We start from the raw sequence: 20,732 nt of genomic DNA, 5'->3' as shown, positions 1-20,732 counted from the left end.
TTACTGACGAGAGCGGGATAGCGGTAAATGTCCGGTGTTCTGGACAGCGCCCCTCTTGCCTCTCATGTAAACATACAGCCCCACCTCATCTGTGAAAAATCCGTTGGTCATTAATCTCGTCGGTGAAAAATATTCGCGGATAAAAATTTTCGTCATCTATCAAAATATTCGTCATTTTTTTCGTTTAACTTATAAAATATTTTAGCCGGGTATATTTAGAGAGAAAAAATCTTTCGTTTTATTTTCTTTAAATTAAATAACTAGTTAATTATCATCAATGAAAATACAGTCCGCGTCTTTATTTTATCATTTTGACTTAGGATTTGTCACCAAGATTTGTTTTATTTATTGTTTTGCAGGTTTTATTTTAAGGGTGGCCCCTTAGTACAAAATTCTATAATTCCTTTTTAAAATTAGGACTTGTTTTTGACGTATTTCATGAAAAAAAACACAACAAAAAGCTTTCTTACGGTAAAAAATTAGTGTTCGTCCAAGAAATATTCGCCGGTTATTAAATTCGTCGATGAAAGTTTTCGTTAGCTAGGAAAATATATGTACCGACGGTTTTTTCACCGATGAAGTATTTTGTCGTTGATAAATGACCCATATTCATGATTTTGGCATGTTGGTATGTTTGTCAAAAAGTGGTGCGATGAAAAAATCGCCACCGGGGATGTGTTGAACACACTCAAAACAGGCAGTGGTAAAGGACAGAGAGGAAAGGCGGTTAAAAGTTCTATTCCCACAAAACATGTTTTAAAAAGAATTTTTTAAAACATTCAGGTAATGTCATCGTTCTTATTTAACTTGATGGTATAGTTACATACAGTAAAATCTATTGCGCGTAAGCGATAATCATGATAAAAGCATTCTCTCCTTGGGTTCAAAATTGAAATCAGCAAAAGTAGCGAATCTTTATGCTAACAAAGACTAGGTTTGACTGAAAACACTCGTTTACCGAGGCATAGAATTTACTTCACTTCAGGGCATTACATACCTTGGTTTTTGATTCTCCCTGTGTTGCCCACACAACTGTACACAACTGACTGTGTATGAGATTGTCTCCGTTTTAGACCAGGAGATTGTCTCCATAATGGAAAAGTTTCTTGTTGAAATAGAAATTTTATAGTCTAAGGATTGTTGCCAAAGGATTTCCATCTTTTTTTATTGGCACATGGTGGATCAACAAGCAGGGGTGGGGGAGAGTGGGTAATAAATACACCCAGCTAATACTGATAAAATAATAAAGTAGAAAAAAATCTTTTCAGAGTTAGTTTACAATAGGTGAGAACAAAACATTTTTAAATGAGTATATCTGATACAAAAGCTTAAAAATGTATATATATATATTCAATAACTATCAACCATAGCCAACACCGACTACTACTGCTACATTAAAAATCAGACTTTTAAGGTCCTTGATTTTGCAAAGAGAGTTTAAGAGTCAACTTTCATGTCAAGGTGATAATGAATATTTCATACAAGGTTACCTAAATGTTGTTCTTAATTTTCTAAGTACTCTGATCAACTACGTTACTGTACAAATAGGTAGAAGAGAAGGAATAAAGACTGGTTTACCATTGGCACAGAGCTTGAGGGGTGGGTGAAGTATAAATTGCCTGTATGTGATGACAAAAAAAAATCATTTGTCGACAGCCTCACCTTTGAATGCATCATTCCTAGTTTTAAATGCTATAAGTCTTAAGGACTTTAACAAGTAACCAGCAGTCTTCACAGAATGACCGAATAACCAGCAGCGAACAAGCAGTCTATATATATTGAACTACCAGAGAACCAACATCGAACAGACAAAATGACCAGAGAACCAGCAGTGTAACTAACTGAAATTCTGTGTAGGAGAGCAAAAACACTAGCTTAAAATATCCCCAAACCTAAATATGTATACACTGACATACACCGACCAGGGTGTATCCTTGCGCACTGTGTACAAACTTTTTATAAGAACGGCTAAAATCTTGACTAAATCTTAGCTGTCTTATTTTTTCCACATTTTCCCACCTGATTTGTTCCTATTTTGTTCTTAATAATAAGAAGAAAAATCAGAATTTGCTCTGAAATTTAAGTGCTTATATGTAAAATTTATTGTTTTTGCTGTTAATGGAATTCTATAATTGTGTTTATGAACAATCAAAGCAATGTGAATAACATTTAGCCAACATTGTACATGAGAAAACAATCACAAGAAAAAACATTTAGTGCTGACTTAACAAGAATTTATATTTAAAGCGTGTACCAGAAATCCCCCAGTTGTTCGGCAGGTCTCTTTTTCTCCATAGTCTCACATTTTTCTTAAAAAATAAAGATATTGAATTTGCTTAAATTTTTTGGCTCGTATTATTTTGCTTCGTTAAAATTTTGTTTTGTCATAAATATATAATTTTGCTGCTGCTTCCTTATTTTTAGTGTGAGACGTGAAGTTTTTTTATCCTCTGATGCTTTTTTTTCTTCAGTGATTAACTGGACTATTCGTTCAGTGACTTCACTGATGTTTCACTGCCAGTTCCCTGGATGTTCTGTATACACAGATTGTTTGTTGCTGATTCTCTGGTCATTATGTGTGGACTGGTTGTTACCTTTTTCAGTCCTAATAACCTGGGATATATTTATTATGAGTATGCAACCAAACAGAATGACATTTAAGCAATTGAAAGAAGATAAAACCAAAACAAATAACTACACCTTTTTGAAAAAAAGCTTGTGTTATTACCATTACAAGACAAACTTATTTGTGCATTGTGTTTGGGCCTGCTATCGAGCATGTGATCAAAGAAGTATTTGTAAATGAGCCGTTTGATATTATTTTGACTAAATCACTTCTCAATAAAAGCACAGAAAGTTAAACAAAAACAAAAGTTAAAATAAGCACCCAGAACAATCATTGAAGGAGGGTAAAAAGTCTAGAATTTATGTTTATTTAGAATGAACCTTGCAGTTTTCTTTTTGCTAGAACAACTTAATTTTACATCTTAAAGGCACGTAATCACCCTGTAAACAACTTTTTTTGAGGTACCTATTTTATAGTAAAATTGAAAGATATATATACATGAGATAACATTGTCCTGAAATTTTCATTGAAAACTGACAACCAGAACATGTTCAAATGTTTCATAGAAATAACAAACTCACCCCAATTTCTCTTAGCCTACAGAACTGCCATTACATTTCATTGCAAGAATCATGCGATAATAAACGCACGGCAAAATCAATCACATGATTATAGTTTCTAGGGAGGGGGCGAGAGGGTGACAGTAACAACTGATCTGGGTTTTGTATGGATATATTTTGGCAGGGATTACATTCTTTTTCAAAATATATACTGCATTTAAGACCAAACCTCAAAGTAATTATGCAATGATAATTTCTCCTTTGCAGCAGCAACAACATAGCTAAGTTTTATATTTTTCATGATGAAATTTTTGTCACAAAAAAAAATTTCTTCATTTTTAGGATACTGTACATTTTGAATCATTTTATTATTTAAGTAAAAGATTCCTTGATATATTTATTCTGGAATGCGAGCTACGCTAGCCCAAAGAGATGTCATTCTTTAAACACAACAAACGCAAAGATGACAAAATATCAATTATTTTCCCCACTCGGTTTCAGCACCCTGGCAAGATTCCATATGAGATCGCCCCGGCCCCCCAAATATTCTCTGACCTGTTTTTCCAAAATCCTACAATAAACAAGCAGCACGCGAAAAAAGAAAAACAGATAAGATAACCTTTATATTGACTTTTACCTTGGATTTCTGCACCACAGTTTACTATGGTTTATTTTTTGTAGATTTCTGATATCATCATTTATTTGCAACTCATTGTATTTTAAAAGTTTTGACAGTTTTAGTCCCTTTATACAGCTGAAAGCATGGCTGAAAATTCAAATGCTAATGTTACTACAGTTATACTTCTCCTAATACAACAAATGTCGAAGGCACAGACGACAATATGAGACAAGCAATTATTGCAGATGTACTCAGTGTTATAAGAAAGGAGTTCTCTCTTTTAGGAGGAGATCACTGCCTACATCTGGTGATTCCCTGTCTGTCCATGCTGACAAATACCATCTTGTTGATGATGAGGATAATATACCAGCAGATACTTCTTCTGAGCATGATAATGACAAAAATGATGAAAATAACTTAACAGAGCATTCCCCAAATAAACATGGTGGCAAAAGCTGTCTTGATTTGGATGTTGCAGAAGACATCCTCTTACAAGTGGATAATGAAATGCCACAATCATTAGACCTTGGTGAAAAAATCAAAGAAATTGTTGCCACTAGAGTTACGGCTCATTTCCTGGAAAAATGTCTTATTCCAGAGGTAAAAAAGAAGATAGAGAAAAGGCACTTGCTGCCTGAAAACTGTACTAAAATGGCTGTGTCAAAGAAGAAAAAAAAAGGATTTTTAATCTCAAAGTCTTTCAGAATTTCAAAAACGTAATGAGAGAAATTTACACAACACACAGCAAACACTGTTGAGTGCAACATCAGCCATTATAGAGGTGGTTGAAAAGGTTTTACAGTCTGATGAGAGGAAAAAGCCCTTGAATTTGAAGGATGTTGTCATGAACTGTCCTGATGCAATAATATTACTTGGGTCAGTCAATACAGACTTAAATAATAAAAGAAAACAAAATGTTCGCACCTCTTTGAACCTCAATACCGGGATCTATGTAACCCGAGCAGACCATGCAATGAACTTCTGCTTGGGGATAATTTACAAAAGGGTATGAGAGAAGCCCAGGAAGCCTTGAAGCTTGCCTTGTCCTCATCCAGTACATATAGCTACAGCAATAGCAGGAAATATCAATCATATCCTTATGTTGGAAGGTTTAGTAAAATCCCTAGCTCAACGACAACATCCAGGAAAGATAACCAGAATTTTTTAGAGAAGGGCAAGAAACCACAACAAAGCCATCGGAAGCCCTTCAACAGAAGCAGGAAATAACTGCAGCCCTCAACGTAAGTACCTATATATCAAACCTTAAAACTAAGTTAGCTAAAAATGCTAAAAATTTTCAGGCAGGTGCTATTTCTAGATGTTTGCATGCATGGAAAGAATTGACATCAGACCATGAGGTGTTGTCAACCGTTTCTGGTCTAAAAATAGAATTTGAGGAACCACCAGAACCTGGTAATGCTGGAAGCATGAACTGTTCTTTCTCTGCTGATGAAAACAAATTTATCAAATCAGAGATCACCAGGTTACTTAAAAAAGGAGTAATCATAAAGAGTTATCATATAGCTGGAGAGTTTATATCTCCTATTTTTCTCACTCCAAAGCCTGGTGGTTCATTCAGACTCATTTTGAATTTAAAAAAGCTAATAGTTTGTTGTTTAAGAAAGTGGTCAATAAAAGTCATTATCATCAACACTGCAAAAAGGGAAGAGGCAGGATTTTTAATCATTTTTTTGCTTTCATTGTTTGTAGCAGGGATTGTGGCATACAAGTATATAAAAAATAGATTTATTTATCATATTAATATGTTGTAAACATCCTAAGTGTATAATGTATAGTCTTACTGCAAATTAGACCTTTGTTTTGATGTCAACATGGTTAAAGAGATTTTAATGTAATATTTAATAGTTTTAAAATTAGTGAAGCCATTGTTTTTTATTTAAAATTTTAAGGCTAAGCTTTATGACCTGATCAGAAAAACCTTTATACCCTAATATCTCCTTAAGCATTTGTCAAAAACATTAAAAATTTTAAAATCATTAATTCTTTTCTACTAGTCTAAACTATTCTGTGTCTGGAACAGAAGGGGATGTGCTTATTTTCTTTTGAAGATAAAGCAGTCAAAATATTCAATAAGATTATTGAAGCTATTGCATTTCAAGTTTTAGACATACTACCTTACGAAGATTAATTTTGGCGAGGATTAAATTTGGCGAATATTGGCGAAATTCGTCAAATTAAGTACTTGCCAAATTTAACATAATTTACCGTTCGCCAAATTAAATCCCCACCAAATTTGAAAAAAAAATAAGTTTTTTTTGAATTAGGAAAAGAAATATGGTTTTCCCCCCCAAAAAAGTTTTTTTTGTATTCACAATGAAGAAGAATAAAATTTTTATTTCCTTAACAAACCTTGTTTATATATATTTATTCGTTTTTTTAAACATTTTAAGACATAAAAATTCATTTCTTTGTATCATTCGCCAAAATAAATCCCCACCAAAATAACATTTTTTTGTATTCGCCAAATTAAATCCTTGCCAAATTTTATAAAATTTATCATTCATCAAATTAAATTCCCGCCGAATATTCCATTTTGGTCATTCGCCAAATTAAATACACGCCAAAATTTATCCATTTAAAGTAACTTTAAAATAATGTTATCTCCTGTCTTATTTTATTGATTTGTACCTTTAAAGAAAGAACTGAAGCTCATGTGTTGTGAGTTGAATTTTTAATTTAACATTTTAAAGTTGTAATACTATAATTTTTTAGGTTCATTTACAGTTGCAGTATTTTGTTTTTACTTTTTCTGTCATGGTTTTGTTAATATTTTGATATCTTGTTTAATAGTTTGCAAAATAATTACGAAAACGTTTTTGTTAATTATTTATATACACAATATTTATTTAGATCAATCTTTTATGTTTTTCATACCAAAAGCTATCAGATTTCAACAATCTTGTTGTTCCTGAATGCAGTATACTGTACGTTCACACTGTCAAACAGTTTTGTAAAGGAAGCTTGTTGTTACATATGAACTGTCTTGTTTTTTAGGTAAAAATAAAAAGTTAAATAATATAAAATGTTTATGGTTAACTTGGTGTAATAAGATAATTTAATAATGGCGGCAAATTTACCCTATGAGCTTTTAAAGTTTAAAGAACACACAAAGTTGTTGAAGCAAGTGAAAAGAGAAACTGACAAGGCGTTTCATGAAATTCAACATTCAGGTCATTTTGCTCCTGATATGTTAAGGGCTTATTTATTACCAGAGGATGAATATCATGAACTTGCTCATATATGTGAAAAACCACCAACAATAATTGTCCTTGGGACATCATGTTATGCCAAAGTTTGTGCAATTAACGAATTGGTAGGCGAGCCAATCTTACCACTAGTAGAGGAAGGCGACCATTCTGTAATGTGGAGGATGGTACGATTTAAACATGGATATTACTCCACACTGAGCCTAGTTTTACCAGATAGCTTTGAACTAGCAGCAGCTTTGGATGCTTACGAAGGAACTTGGCGTTCTGTTCCTCGTGCTGATTTAGAGTTACGTGGAAGAGACAAATCTGATCCAGCATTAACTTCTGCAGTAGCGGAAGTTTGTCTAGATCACCCTTTATTAAAAACTGGTGCAGAAATAATATGTGCTCCTTCAAATTCAGAAAACTGTGTTGAGCAAGTATTTAAGAGCTGTGTCGAAGATGTGTTGCCAATCATCATATTTGCAGTAGATACAGAAACTCTTTGTCAAAATGTAAGTTTCGTTTTTCTTTCAAATTTTACTTTCGTCTAAGGAGAAATTCTTAAAAGCCAGTGTGCTACAACTAGTGTGGATGATAAAAAACTTACTATGGGTAAATTTTTACTAAATGTGGATGGACTCCCTAGAACTTTTTTGCAATTTGTATTTACTGTAGACAATGACAATTGTAAATTATGTTGTAATTATGTTATCAAGCTTTTTTAGACTAAAATAATTTCCAAATAAATATATAAATAAACAAGTTTTTTTTACTTTAGGATATCAACGAACTTGCTCAAATCAATTCCTTTGCAATGAATTGTTTACCAGTTTTCTTTATAAAAGTTCCACCACGATGTCAGCATGAACTAACCGAGTCGCTTCAAGATGCTGCCAAACAAGCCGCTTCTGCTGCTTCTGACATACCATCCCTGTTGTATGAACAGCTAACAGAACTAGGTTTTATAAACAAGGAATCAAAGCTAACTGACGATCTACCTGCAGCTGAAAGTCAGCTTGTTTCTTCGAGATCTATCATAGAGAGTGTTCGACCTAAAAGTTCACTAATCGAAGATTTTTCCCTGTTTCCTTGTTTTTTAATGTTTGTCAGACAAGTGTTGCAATACCACATCATCGCCGCTGCGTGTGTGTTGAATGATGCTCACACTCGCTGTCTTGGTATGTTCATTAATTCAGCATTTGATATGGCTAGAGACATAAGCATTACGCCAAAGAGGATTTCCTACGCAAGGGCCAAAGAAGAGGAACTTTTTCGTTCGCTAATGGATATTGCAAACAAAAAACAAGAGGAAATTAAAGAGGTGATACATGGTACTGTAGAGACACTTAGTCCTCGTTTGCAAGAAGAGGCCGCCTTTCTTAAAATTCAAAATGTGGAGTTTAAGGAGAACAATGAGTTGGTTGATCTAGAAGAATTAGAGAGATGCACACATCAAGTGCAAGAACTTGTTTTGAGTAGATTAAACCAAGCTGTCGCTGGTAAACTAATCAGCTCAGTTGAATATTTAAAAGAAAGTTACGTGGGTACGTTAACAAGATGTTTGTCAAGTTTGGAAAAAGCAGATGCGGAATTTGCACGTGATTCTAGTGGTATTGCTTCAGTGGCGTTAAAACAAGTACGTTTTTCTTTAAATTTCCATTTGTTTATTATAGTATTCTTATATTGTTCTTACTTTCTCTCTGTGTGTGTTTTTTAACACAAATATCCCCACTCGATTTTTTGTTCCCTTAATTTCATTCTCAGTTAAACATCTTTTATTGACGGTTACATTTATCACTTCGACTCGCAGACCTAACGACAATACGCAACTCTACGTATAAACACAAACGTGACGTCACTAAGCAAATGATGTATTAACTCTTTGATAAATGCATGTTTAGCGTGAAGCACTTAAACCCCAATCACATATACCTTCGTTTTCTCAATTCGTATCAATAAATGTTAGTGAAGGACTGAGGAGTTGTGGCTCCGCAAGTGCTCATCTCAAGGAGGTACCTACTTGTCTTTCTACTAACAATCCTCCTCCGGTGTAAATGAAGTAAATTTTGCCGTTGCGTCCCTATGATAGTTTGCAACCGAGGCCTGACGGGGTTATAGTATATTTGTTATATCTTTGTATTCCAGGTTCTGGACGCAGCTTATCAAGTTGAAGTTACTGTACAAGCGAGTTTCACCTTGACTCGATTACTTTGGGAAAAATTAAAACAAGCAGTACAAATGTTGCCTGGAAAAAGTTCGCCCGTCATTGATGGTGATTGGAAAAGAAAAGTAGCTGCTGAAGTTATCCGCTGTATAAGCGAGTCTCGCTTAGCCAAAAATATATGCTCACAATTTAAGACGAGATTAATGCGATCTCATGAAGCGTTCACGCAATCATTGAGAGTTCTTGAGATGAGACATAATGGCAGATTAGAAAAAAAAGAGGAACAACGAGTGAGGCTGAGAAAAGTGTTTGCTCCAAGAGTTGCTCGATGTGTCTTAGACAGTACATCTCTTCGCGATTTAGTTCTTTATGGTATGCCTCAACTTGGACGTGAAATTGGACGGGGTCAGTATGGCGTTGTGTATGCGTGTGACAAATGGGGCGGAAGAGGACCATGCGCTATCAAATCAGTCGTACCTCCTGATGATAAGCACTGGAATGATCTTGCTTTGGAGTTTTACTACACCAGGTAGGAAAAGAACAATATTTTTGCAATTTGTTGTTTAACTACCGTGAAATACCTGAATTCCTGGGCGTCTATTTGACATTCATACACACCATGGGCTTTTTTTACTGCTTTTTTTACAAAAAAAAAAAAAAAAATTGCAAAAGTTTTTGAAATTAATATAATATAATATAAAACATCTCTGATATCGATTAGACGCATGCAGGCAAAGTAGGGATCTACTTTTGTGATATTCTAGGGCTATACCTGAACACGAGCGACTTGTTCAAATTCGTGGTTCAGTTATTGATTACAGTTACGCTGGGGGTAGTTCTCCTGCAGTTCTTCTTGTCATGGATCGAATGCAACGTGATCTGTACGCAGGTATTAAATGTGGTATGAGTTTTCGCAGTCGCTTGCAAGTAGCACTTGATGTGGTAGAGGGGCTGCGTTATTTACATAGCCAAGGTTTGATCCATCGAGATATAAAGTTAAAAAATGTCTTAGTAAGTGTTTTTTCCTACTTCATTCTTACTCATTATTTCTTTTTTTTAAATTAATATCTAAGGCATTACACTTGTATGTCCTTATCATTTTTAGCTTGATTCGAAGTTACGTGGAAAATTGACAGATCTTGGATTCTGTAAACCCGGGGCAATGATTTCTGGTTCTATTGTTGGTACGCCAATCCACATGGCGCCCGAGTTGTTTTCTGGGCGTTATGATCATTCGGTTGATGTTTATGCGTTCGGTATTTTATTCTGGTATATTTGTGCTGGCAGCGTTCGTTTGCCTAGCTCTTACGAACAATGTGCAAGTAAGGATCAGTTATGGAACTCTGTACGTAAAGGTGTTCGCCCAGAACGATTGACACACTTTGATGACGAATGTTGGAATTTAATGGAACAATGTTGGTCAGGCGATTCACCCGCAAGACCTTTACTTGGAGACATTCATCCGCGTTTGAAAGCCATTAAAGAACGAATCGAGATTCGTGATGCACAAAAACGACAGTCTCGCCCCAGCTCACGGCCCCGCTCTAGTCATATTCAAGGTCAAACATACATATCGTCTAAGCATGTGATGCAGATACCTCTGGGAACAGCACCCACACTGAAAAAGCACACGTAGCACCTTAACGACTGAATAAAAACGAGGCTCCCGCATAATGAAACTGACTCCCGCATGATAATGAAAGTGACTCTGTGTGATTTCTTTTGTGTGGACGATGACGTACATAAGAAAATACATAAAAAGCCACAAGACATTGAGATTACAGAACCGAAAATAAATTCACATTTTTATATGCGTCTTTTTATAAGAAATGAGATTAGCGTGCAACCGCGCTTAATTTTTATAAGGAATTTTCTACCACCACGTGTATGAGATTTTTCTTTATTTTGAACAATTTCATACGTATTTTATACTGCATTTTTTCAGTCGCAGTTGAAGCAAAATTGCCAAATTTGATAGGTATTAAAGATCGATTTCTCTTCATCTGCCGAAAATAAATATGTTTTCTTTAGAACAATTTAATACTAGCGAAAATTTATTTTGCGAAATTAACAAGACAAAAAAGGAAAAAGAGAATTAAAATGTACACATGCAACAAGTGACTTATTAGGCTATAATAACTCTTGATTATCTCTCAGCTTTACAGGATTATTCATTTTTTCATTTTTTCGAGAAAGGTGTTGTTTTCACGACCCAAAAATCTTGTAATGTATGGAAATATATTTTATAAATGTGAAGAACAAAAAATAAAATTTGTAAATGATCAGAATTAATAAAAAATATTTTTTACATATTCTTTATTTTCTTCAGTTACCAGCGGAATCTTCACTGGCATAACTTTTTGTCCGTTTTTCTTAAATTATACAGTGAAACATCACCAGACATCTTTTGTAACGAAAACCTCTCCACAACGATAAATGACGTCACAATCGCGGACTCATCCCCATAGAGGGTGTCATTTCAAAGTTTCGATTTACATTATGCCCCAGAAATGACCTTCGTACGCCTAACAATTGGTCATATTAAATAATTGTTGACAAGTGTTATACAGACACACTATATTGGCATTATATTAAATTGTCTTTGCCATGGCGAAGCAAAATGTCAAAGTTTAAGAAGGTAAGAGGGCATGTTTCTAGGCTTTTTGTTTTTCCATAAATCCAGACTTCATGCACTTTATTTTACCAAACCCCGAGCAGGTTTTTAAAGCAATATAGCTAATTTTGGAAGAACTTTTATGTAGCAGATACCTCCATAGCGGTAACATGTATAAATGCTTTGTCAATCCGTTAAAAACAACGCCAACTTTAAATTTAAATAACAGGCACTGGGCTTCAGAATACTTTCAGACGTAAAACAACCTCCCGAGTAGTCTTGATCATCCAAACGTTTTAATTATTTACGTTTATATTAGAGCGAAGGGAGTGAAACATTCTGAACAATTAACAGTCACCTCAAGTGTATTCATTACTCACAAAAAATGTTGGTTAGAGCTGTGGCTTTGAAACAGTTATAAGCAAGTCACATGTTCTCATGACTACAAAATACCATCACATATGCACTATGGGTTTTTTATTTTAGAATAAAATTACAAATAAATCGTCGTATTGACTTGATACCGAATGAAAAAGAGTTTTCCGTTTTGATACATATAAAATAATTACACAATGTTAAACGTAGTTTTTTATAACAAGTATGCACGTGATCTATGCCATCCAATCAAATTTACACATATTATGAACCATCGACAGTTTTTATTGTATGACGTATCCAGTTGACGAATTGACTTGCTCTGTAATAACCCACATGTTTGTATATTGGAGAATACGTCTTTCGTTTGCCGGGAAATCCGTCTCCTTGAATTAATATAGCTGCCAGGTACCATTTTTGTTTTCGCCGTAAAGGAGAGGTTCCGCGTAACACTGCTAGCAGTGGTGACCCACTCATTGGTAAAAACGTCTAGAGAATTAGCAATAAAGTTTAACACGTAATGCTTATTACCTGGTAATTTTCCCCTTTATATTCAGGGGGTAACGGAAGGAAAAGGAGGCGGCTTCTTAAGTGTGTACCTGCGTACAATAGGAAAAAGGGTCAAAAAATTGGATTATTTTAGTGCGTTGATGCGGACGGTCTTTGTTACATTTCTGTTAAACACAGTGTTGACTACTGGTGGCAGCGTGGTGAAAGAGGGTATTTCTCAGCATATTGTGTCAAAGGGCGGCTTAACCTATGAAAGGTAAAATGCAACGCCCATACTATGCTTTGCAGTCTATCAGCGAAAGTTATCTTTTAAAATTTCGAAGAATACCTACCTTTTTCACATCGAACCGTGCACAAATTGAATTTGTATTGCGAAATATGTTCACGTCATTCCATTTACAAACATTTGAATCCACAACTTTTGCATAAACTTGTTGAAGATGACTCGATGACCTGAACAAAATAAATGTGTTCAGATTATTATCGCGAATTAAGTGCCCTGGAATATTTCATTGGCATTAAATTTTGAAAAATGGATGCAAAAAAGCGAAAAAATCTGCCCGCGAAAATTAGTTCTGAAATTGTCATACATTCCTGTGGACCACGTTGATGCCACCATCTTTTTATTTCGTGATGTATCAATGTCATGTTCACGCTGCATCAAGCATATAGGTTGAATATGTTTTGAGACTTTTATTTTAGACCTTAACTGAATCAAAGCTAAATCCAGTGTGCTGTGAAATATGATCTTCTTTGCCCGAACGTTGCTATTACTGTAGCGATCTCCATGACGATATCCTCCAAGCGATACTAAAATCTTTTCCGCCCCGATACGAAAATATCCAATTTTGACGCAATGGGCGGTTGTGAGCACAAATTGCTTGTCAACCAAGACACCCATGCATTTGAAGTTCGGTATTATTAGAGTTGAGAAATCAATACTTAGACTGACTTGCCACGCCCAACCCTGTGTCACATCTGTCCATGTTGTATCTAAAATAGTGGTTGTGTTGATACGAAGACGGCGACAACCTATAAAAATATTCAAAGAAGGAAAGTCTTAACAGCTGCCATATATTAACTCTCGTCTTTTTTGTGACTTTAAATATTTTAGAGGAATCGTTAGGACTTTTATACTAGTATAAGTTGATATGAATAGCTTTAAATTATATTTTACCAGTGCTATTAACAGCTTCTATGCAAGTGCGTTTGTCGCTGTTTAACGTCAATCCATCTGGGCATGTGCAGAAAAAGCTAAAAATAACAAAGAAATAATACCACAATACTAACGTCTGGTACAACCTTGTCTCCAGAGTTTTTGTATCTTCTGCTACATCAAGACAAAGTCCTAAGAATACATAAAACAGCCATCTTGAATTGGTACAAAATTAGAAACGCTACCTTCCGGGAGTGTTGGTACAATGATGTTCACAACCACTCTTGCTGACGTCCAAACATTCGTCAACATCTTGGCATTTTGTAAAATTTACGATATGGTAACCCTCTTTGCATCGACATTGGAATGAACCAGGTGTATTGATACACTCTTCTTCACAGGGACTAGTTTCGCATTCGTTTTTGTCAACGCAAGTAAATGAACTAAACAACATTAGGATAGGGAGGTTAAGCGATGAGGATATGATTATACAGTTTACAAGAAAATCTTTTTCTCTTAACAGCGTGAAATCAAGCCTCATTCTGAGTAATCAATTTTTCTTTTATACTTATAACAACCAAGAATCTGCGGGGAAGATTGGGATAAGTAATTTACCGTGAATCCCTGGCAATGTAACCTTTATGGCATTTGCACAAAAAACTTCCCGGGTTGTTGATACACAAATTAGAACATCCGCCATTTTTAATCTGACATTCGTCGACATCTTCACATTTCGTGTCGTTGTTTATTTCTTTAAACCCGTTATCACATTCGCATCGATAGCTGAAGAAAACAATAAAATAAAAATTAGAATAAATATTTCTATGAATATTTGCGCCTATACTACTTTGATTTTTAATGGCGTTAAACGGGCTGGCATTAATGTAAGAGTCTGACCGTTTTTTAAGAAATTACCAGTGTGTGCCGGCGTAACGTAAGCAGCCCCTGATTTAGGGCCGACGTTGAATACGGTCTTCGTAATAATGGCTTACAATGTGTCGAGTATTTGAAGCTAAAGAAATGTTATCACACCTTCCAACCGTGTTTATACATTCACCATAGCATCCTTGAACCCCCACCAAACACTCATTTACATCCTCACAGTTATGTTCGTTGTAACTTAGTCGAAATCCAGGACGACACCGACATTTGTAGCCGCCGTCAGTGTTCACGCAAAGTTGATCGCAACTTGCAGTACCAAGCTCGCACTCGTCGACTTCTAAGAAGAACAACTTGAATTAATATCTACGGATTAATGTTCCAGGCTTCTAGAATTTTGGCTACTCCGCGAAAAATTATGCGTAAAGAAACAGAAATGTCAATTTGCAGGAAAAATAAGTACAGTAGACTCCCGGTTATTCGAACCTGCACTTATTCGAATAATTCGGTTATTCGAAGTGAGATGGCGTTCCCCTTGGATCTGCTTAGCCAACTCAGGCAAAAATACTCTCGGTTATTCGAACTTCAGTTATTCGAATAATTCGGTTATTCGAAGTGATTTTTATTCCCCTTGGGGCCAATTATAGGCTAAGTCACCCTCAGTTATTCGAATTTTTCTTATTGGGAGATCGTCGAGTGAGAACATTGATTTTCTGCGATTAAAACACTTTTTTTCTTCAAAAAATCAGGTTTCAATATTCATGGCTACAATGCCTCAATTACTTAAGAAAAGTCCATCCCATTAAGGTTAAGTTGAAAATCTGGCGGGAAAACGAATTTTTCAGTTATTCGAACTCCCGGTTATTCGAAGTAAATTCTTATCCCCCTTGAGGCTTCGAATAACCGGGAGTCTACTGTAGCATAATTTTAGTATCGTTTTGACGTGGCAGCAACACAGCCTATGCTGAAGAAAAGTTGTAAAAGAATCTTGGAAATAATTAAATCTAGCAAAAATACGACTAATACTTCACCAATGTTTTAAGAACTCTTTGAATTACAGCATCGCTTGGAATTTGAAAAAAATGTTAAAAAAGATTCACAAATAAATTGAAAGAGTGATCAATTTAATGTAGCACAACAAACAAATAAATAAAAAATTATAAATTAATACGAAACATCTTTAGTTACCTTCGCATGTAGTTTTTCCTGGAATCATTTTGTATCCTGTTTTATTACAAGCACACGAGTATGTACCAAGCTCATTTACACATTTTTCAGAGCATCCTCCATTATTCACGAGACATTCGTCCACATCTGAAATATGAACAAAATGTGTATAAGTGTAACTAATTAGCTCACAGAATGATTCTCCATTTTGTTGAATTCCCTCTCCCTCTCTCGCTCTCTCGTGAAACTTATCGTACCAACACATGTTTGTTGCTCTTCATCGTAGATGAAACCATCGTAACAAGCACACTCGTATGTTCCAATCTTGTTGACACAAAGTTGCTCACATTGCCCTTTCTTTAAAGCACACTCATCAAAATCTAAAGAAGTATGATTGAGACCTATTTTACACGCCCACTTTACGCCACATTCATATTAAATAAAGTGGTGTTACATTTCGTATTTGCGACTATAATCTTACGCAACCCTTATCTTTTTGCGCCATCTTTATGAAATGTCAAGCGGTGTGAATAATAGTAACCTCGTTCACAGGGCTTTTTAGGTTTTTGTATTGCTCATGTTCCGTCCCGATACGAAAACTTTTTTTTCCTTTTTAATGTCAGATTTTATAGTAATTGCAATGCAGTTGACACTCTCTATTTTAAATTCGCAAAAAAAAAAAACCCGAAAAATTCGTTCGAGTTAAAAAAAGGTTGAAAGAGAAAGGGATGCTACGTTGCATAAATGTACAAGGGACTGACGTGCTTTTTAAGAGTGAGAAGTTCGAGATAAAGATGAATTTCACCTGTACAATTGTATTGATCGCTTGCCAATCGATAGCCTTGAGGACAACCACATTTATAAGAACCAAAAATATTTGTACAGAGCTGAGCACATGGTCGAGATGAACACTCGTTGATATCTAAAGTAGAAATTGTAAAGGCGTTTATTTTACCGCAATTATGTCACGTGCAGGTAAATAATATGTCAGTTCTTACCAATACATCTTAGACCATCAGAATCTAACTGGAAACCTTTGTAACAACTACACTTGACTCCAGTCCTCCGATCGTAGCTGCAAATATGTTGGCACCCGCCATTCATATTCTTACACTGCCCTATGGAGAGAAAAGATGACTTCAGAAATCATGGTTTCAACCAACACAGTAAAAATTGTGGTCGCACTTACCAGAACAATCACTTTCATCGCTGTTATCGCCACAATCATTTTCTCCATCGCATCGTTTTGCGGCAGCAATGCATTCCTTGTTTTGACATTCATACTCACTATACCCACAATTCATTGCTGGAGTTGTCACAATAGATTTTGTTGTTGTCTTTTGTGTGTAGACGGTCGTGGTCACTTGAGGTCGAAGAGTTGTTATTTTTTTTCCTGAGTAGAAAGACAAATAGATTAAAGTTATCGTGTTTAAAAGCAACCAGGTAAATTTTAGACATTTCTCAACTTAATTTGTCCTCTCAACCCTATTACGATCAGCTAGAACAGCGTTAGTTTCCTCGTGGCTGGGTTGAATACTTAAAGAGTTTGACCATGGAAATTTAACATTAACATTAAAATACATGTCAATTCACGACCGGCGTAATGAAGACAAAAAGTTTATACGGATTATACTTATTTTACTTGAGTGACCTCCTTTCTATTGTTCTACGTTGTTATGTTACCGTCAAGAGATACGTGCGGAGTAGGGCTGCAGACAAACTAACGTGGCATGCTAATCCTAATATTGCACTCTTATCCTTACGCTAACATGTACTATATTACTAACCATTGCAGTTTCTTTCATCACTGCCATCGTGACACTCATGGACGCCATTACAAACGTTTTTCTTGTCAATACATTTATGGTTGTCACATGTAAATCCTTTACAGCAGTACGCTTCATCAGTGTTGTCTAAACAGTTGTTGACTCCATTGCATATTAATCGCGCGTGCACACATCGACCGTTACCACATTTAAATTCGTTAATTCTACAAAACGAGTCTAAAGGTAATACAGTGACATCATAAATACAAAAGTAGGATTATAACTGTTTAAAAGCATTGATGGATCAAAGTCGTTTTCACAACAGAGTGTGACAAAAATTCAGGTTGTTTGGCCGTTTGTAAGTAAGTCGTTACATGGCTTCATCACGGATTTTAGTTAAAGAACATTACATTATACCTTGATCTTAAATTCGCGAAAGTTCCAATTAAACATTTTTTTATAAGAATTTCCAAATTCTAGGTTAGTTTTATATGTTGTTCTAAACTTATTTTTTTAACCTGAAATTCCAGCCTGGTATTCCTTTAAACCATATTCTTATAAAAAAAGAGTATAACAGATTGATCATGAAGTTAAATGTTACAAAAATTAAAAACTTTTATTGTTAAGAAAGTTAATTGGTTTTTGTAAAACATAATTTAATTTTTTGTTGACTAAAAATTGCTATTCGAAGACCAGACTCCAAAAATGTTGAGCAACATTTGTATAACAGTCACGTTTGCGATTTTGATGCAAACCAAAAACCGACATAGTGGAAACCATGCCTAAGTCATCTAAATAATCGTTTCTGTGATAAAAAAAAACTTACAGACACTGTGATAGGAAACCTTGAAACCAATATTGTTTATTAAACCATCTGAATGAAATTTGATTAACATCTTGTTAGAAGACGATCGGATAGGTAGTGGTAACGCATCACCACACAGTGTTTTGAGAATCTTCGTTCCTGTCGAAAGCACGTCGTACACTTTAACGTAATCCAAACACTCATCTGAAATAAAAACATACATATTTTTGTGTACAAGAAATTAAATTAACACAGTATAATGATGCAACATATTTCATCACAACAGCCTGTAAACGTACCTTCCAGCTGTGACAATAAACGAAGACATTTAGCTCATAAACAAAACATAAAACCAGGGAAAACTAAGGGTATATGTGTAAGCACTTCATAAATTCACCCCTGATGCTGCTTAGTTTGTGTTTTTGCTAAAGATGAATTTCCACTCAAAAACGAACTGGAACGGACAATTGTGATTTTGGTAATATATTAGTTGATGATCTTTTCCGTTCCGATCAGTTCTATTTTTCTTGCCGGCAGGAAAGGAAAAAATAACCGAGTTTTATATTTCTGATTCTGTTCTGTTTCAATCAGTTTTGCTGTCGAGTGGAAACTCAACTTAACATGTCCGTTCCGTTAACATAGATATTTATAGTTTGTATAATTTGACCAGGTGAATACATTTATCGATTTAAAGTGTATGGTGAGGCATCTTAAATAACTGTTAAACCAAAAAAATGGCATTACATCGGATTTTTAACAAATTTCTTAGAACATAAACATAATTCGTAGGCTAACCTTTCACTTTTCTCTCCAGTACGAAATCAAAAAAGCGTAACACTATGGTTTGGTCTTTGCGAGTTCTGATTCTGTACGAACAATTCGCGTTTTCATAATAATTGTTCGGATATCTTGGTGAGGCAAACGTACCATTTGTCTGCGTAAATTCATAATCGCAAACTAAAAAAACGTGATAACGAGTATACGTATATATAACAGAAGTTACCAAACACTTTATCATCTTATATTAATATACCTTTTACGGAATCATACTTTAAAAGAAAGCCTCTAGCGTTGTCTAATTTATCAGTAATGAAACGAATAAACAACGAATTTCCGGATGATGTAACGTTTTTAGGTCCATTCTTGTGACAATATGGCTGCGAATACAAGTTTGATCTTTCGTTTGGTCCATCGTATATATACAAAGCGTCACTTTCACAATTGTAACTGTTTTCCAATTTAAACTGTTCACTGTTAAGAACGATCTGCTTCCCAATAGGTACAACGATCTGCCAAGAACAGTTTAGATTGTTGGCGTATGAGTTTGGGTACTGCGGGCTCTTGATGTAGCCCTTATCTTTCCTCAAAGCATAATTACACTCTGAAACAGTAATAAATAGATGAAAAATCGGTATTTATTCCTTCGAAGGGAAGATCAGTTTAAAAACGTAAGTTTTACTATGGATGATGTTATCAAACATTCATGTGTATCTTACACAAAAACAGATTATTCGTACTTACGATTTGTCACAGAGCCAGCATGATTAAACCTAGAACATAAAGTGAAACGAAACACTTTGAGCAACATATTTTATACTAACTGTTACATCATTTGCTGACAGGAGTAGTAATTTCTTGCGCAATTTATCCCAAAAGAATACCCAAATCACTATTTTAATAAAAAGACGGTTTTTTGTAAGGAATCTGTTTTGTGTTTCGATATTTTCACGTAAGAATTTTGTTTATTTAGAAGAAATAATTTCTTTACAGCGCGCGTTCTGAAGAAATCAACTTACCCAATTATAACAAGGGAAAGTAACACAATATACATCTTCATTTAAATGTCTCTTGTTAAATTATCAATGACAGCTGATTTCAATCAGTAACAAAATTATATTAGTATCAGAGTTATCACAACATCCTTTTCAACTCGGTGATACTCGGTATAAACGTCGAATCAATGCCTTGCCTTCACAAAGAAAACAATTCACGCGCGAGCAACTTATTTCTATGATTATTTTCAATTCAAATATTTTTGTAACTTAGAAAACGTGACTGTGTTCGTCAAGGCGTAATTTCTTTCCGCTCTGAGCTTGAAAACGACGTGAGCGCTACGTTTGAACACAGCTTGAACGTAACCGTTGTGTAAACACGTGTGACCGTTAAATCAACATGACATTCTATTTTTCATCAAGCTTTCTTTTCAAAATATGAAAACTATTTGAAATGCGAAAAGAAATCTTGGCACAACCTCTCAACGGCGTATGTTCCATTTAAATATGGTGTAATATACCAAGATAAACAAAGTAAATTGTTCGTTTTCTTTGTAAGAACAAAGA

General features: G+C 34.9%; 2 protein-coding genes across 5 annotated transcripts; one reads left to right on the top strand and one right to left on the bottom strand.

The window, feature by feature from the left end:
- The first annotated feature begins 639 nt into the window (after window positions 1-639).
- On the top strand, window positions 640-11,429 carry LOC130653573 (dual serine/threonine and tyrosine protein kinase-like). Of its 4 annotated transcripts, XM_057456080.1 has the most exons (8): window positions 640-783; window positions 4,030-4,986; window positions 6,761-7,469; window positions 7,736-8,593; window positions 8,859-8,969; window positions 9,103-9,650; window positions 9,886-10,132; window positions 10,227-11,429. In XM_057456080.1, exons 3-8 carry the CDS (start codon window positions 6,828-6,830, stop codon window positions 10,755-10,757), a joined length of 2,937 nt encoding a protein of 978 aa, XP_057312063.1. In that variant the 5' UTR covers window positions 640-783; window positions 4,030-4,986; window positions 6,761-6,827; the 3' UTR covers window positions 10,758-11,429. The 4 variants fall into 4 exon arrangements, with proteins under 4 accessions (XP_057312063.1, XP_057312062.1, XP_057312061.1 ...); XM_057456079.1 differs by lacking the exon at window positions 4,030-4,986 and having other exon boundaries at window positions 691-783; XM_057456078.1 differs by lacking the exons at window positions 640-783; window positions 4,030-4,986 and having other exon boundaries at window positions 6,520-7,469.
- A 768-nt stretch (window positions 11,430-12,197) lies between these two features.
- LOC130653572 (fibropellin-1-like) lies at window positions 12,198-20,536 on the bottom strand. Its single transcript, XM_057456077.1, has 18 exons — window positions 20,190-20,536; window positions 19,915-19,943; window positions 19,427-19,774; window positions 19,189-19,350; window positions 18,415-18,597; window positions 17,610-17,825; window positions 17,012-17,215; window positions 16,821-16,940; window positions 16,628-16,744; window positions 16,080-16,202; window positions 15,844-15,969; window positions 14,809-14,995; window positions 14,392-14,559; window positions 14,022-14,219; window positions 13,798-13,874; window positions 13,211-13,652; window positions 12,953-13,073; window positions 12,198-12,599 (listed from the first exon to the last, which is right to left on the bottom strand). Exons 1-18 carry the CDS (start codon window positions 20,228-20,230, stop codon window positions 12,375-12,377), a joined length of 3,087 nt encoding a protein of 1,028 aa, XP_057312060.1. The 5' UTR covers window positions 20,231-20,536; the 3' UTR covers window positions 12,198-12,374.
- Window positions 20,537-20,732: the final 196 nt, after the last annotated feature.

The sequence above is a fragment of the Hydractinia symbiolongicarpus genome, chromosome 8, assembly GCF_029227915.1.
Source record: "Hydractinia symbiolongicarpus strain clone_291-10 chromosome 8, HSymV2.1, whole genome shotgun sequence".
NCBI lineage: Eukaryota > Metazoa > Cnidaria > Hydrozoa > Anthoathecata > Hydractiniidae > Hydractinia > Hydractinia symbiolongicarpus.
The sequence above is the reverse complement of the archived record's forward strand: the minus strand, read 5'-3'. Positions and strand labels throughout refer to the sequence as shown.

Coding starts and splice junctions, on each gene's coding strand:
- LOC130653573 (XM_057456080.1), top strand. CDS start 6,828: ATGGCGGCAAATTTACCCTATGAGCTTTTAAAGTTTAAAGAACACACA. Junction 8,594..8,858: donor CTTCAGTGGCGTTAAAACAA/GTACGTTTTTCT, acceptor ATGCATGTTTAG/CGTGAAGCACTTAAACCCCA. Junction 9,651..9,885: donor TTGGAGTTTTACTACACCAG/GTAGGAAAAGAA, acceptor GTGATATTCTAG/GGCTATACCTGAACACGAGC.
- LOC130653572 (XM_057456077.1), bottom strand. CDS start 20,230: ATGAAGATGTATATTGTGTTACTTTCCCTTGTTATAATTGG. Junction 17,216..17,609: donor TGATGAAAGAAACTGCAATG/GTTAGTAATATA, acceptor CTTTCTACTCAG/GAAAAAAAATAACAACTCTT. Junction 14,220..14,391: donor TACATTGCCAGGGATTCACG/GTAAATTACTTA, acceptor AATGTTGTTTAG/TTCATTTACTTGCGTTGACA.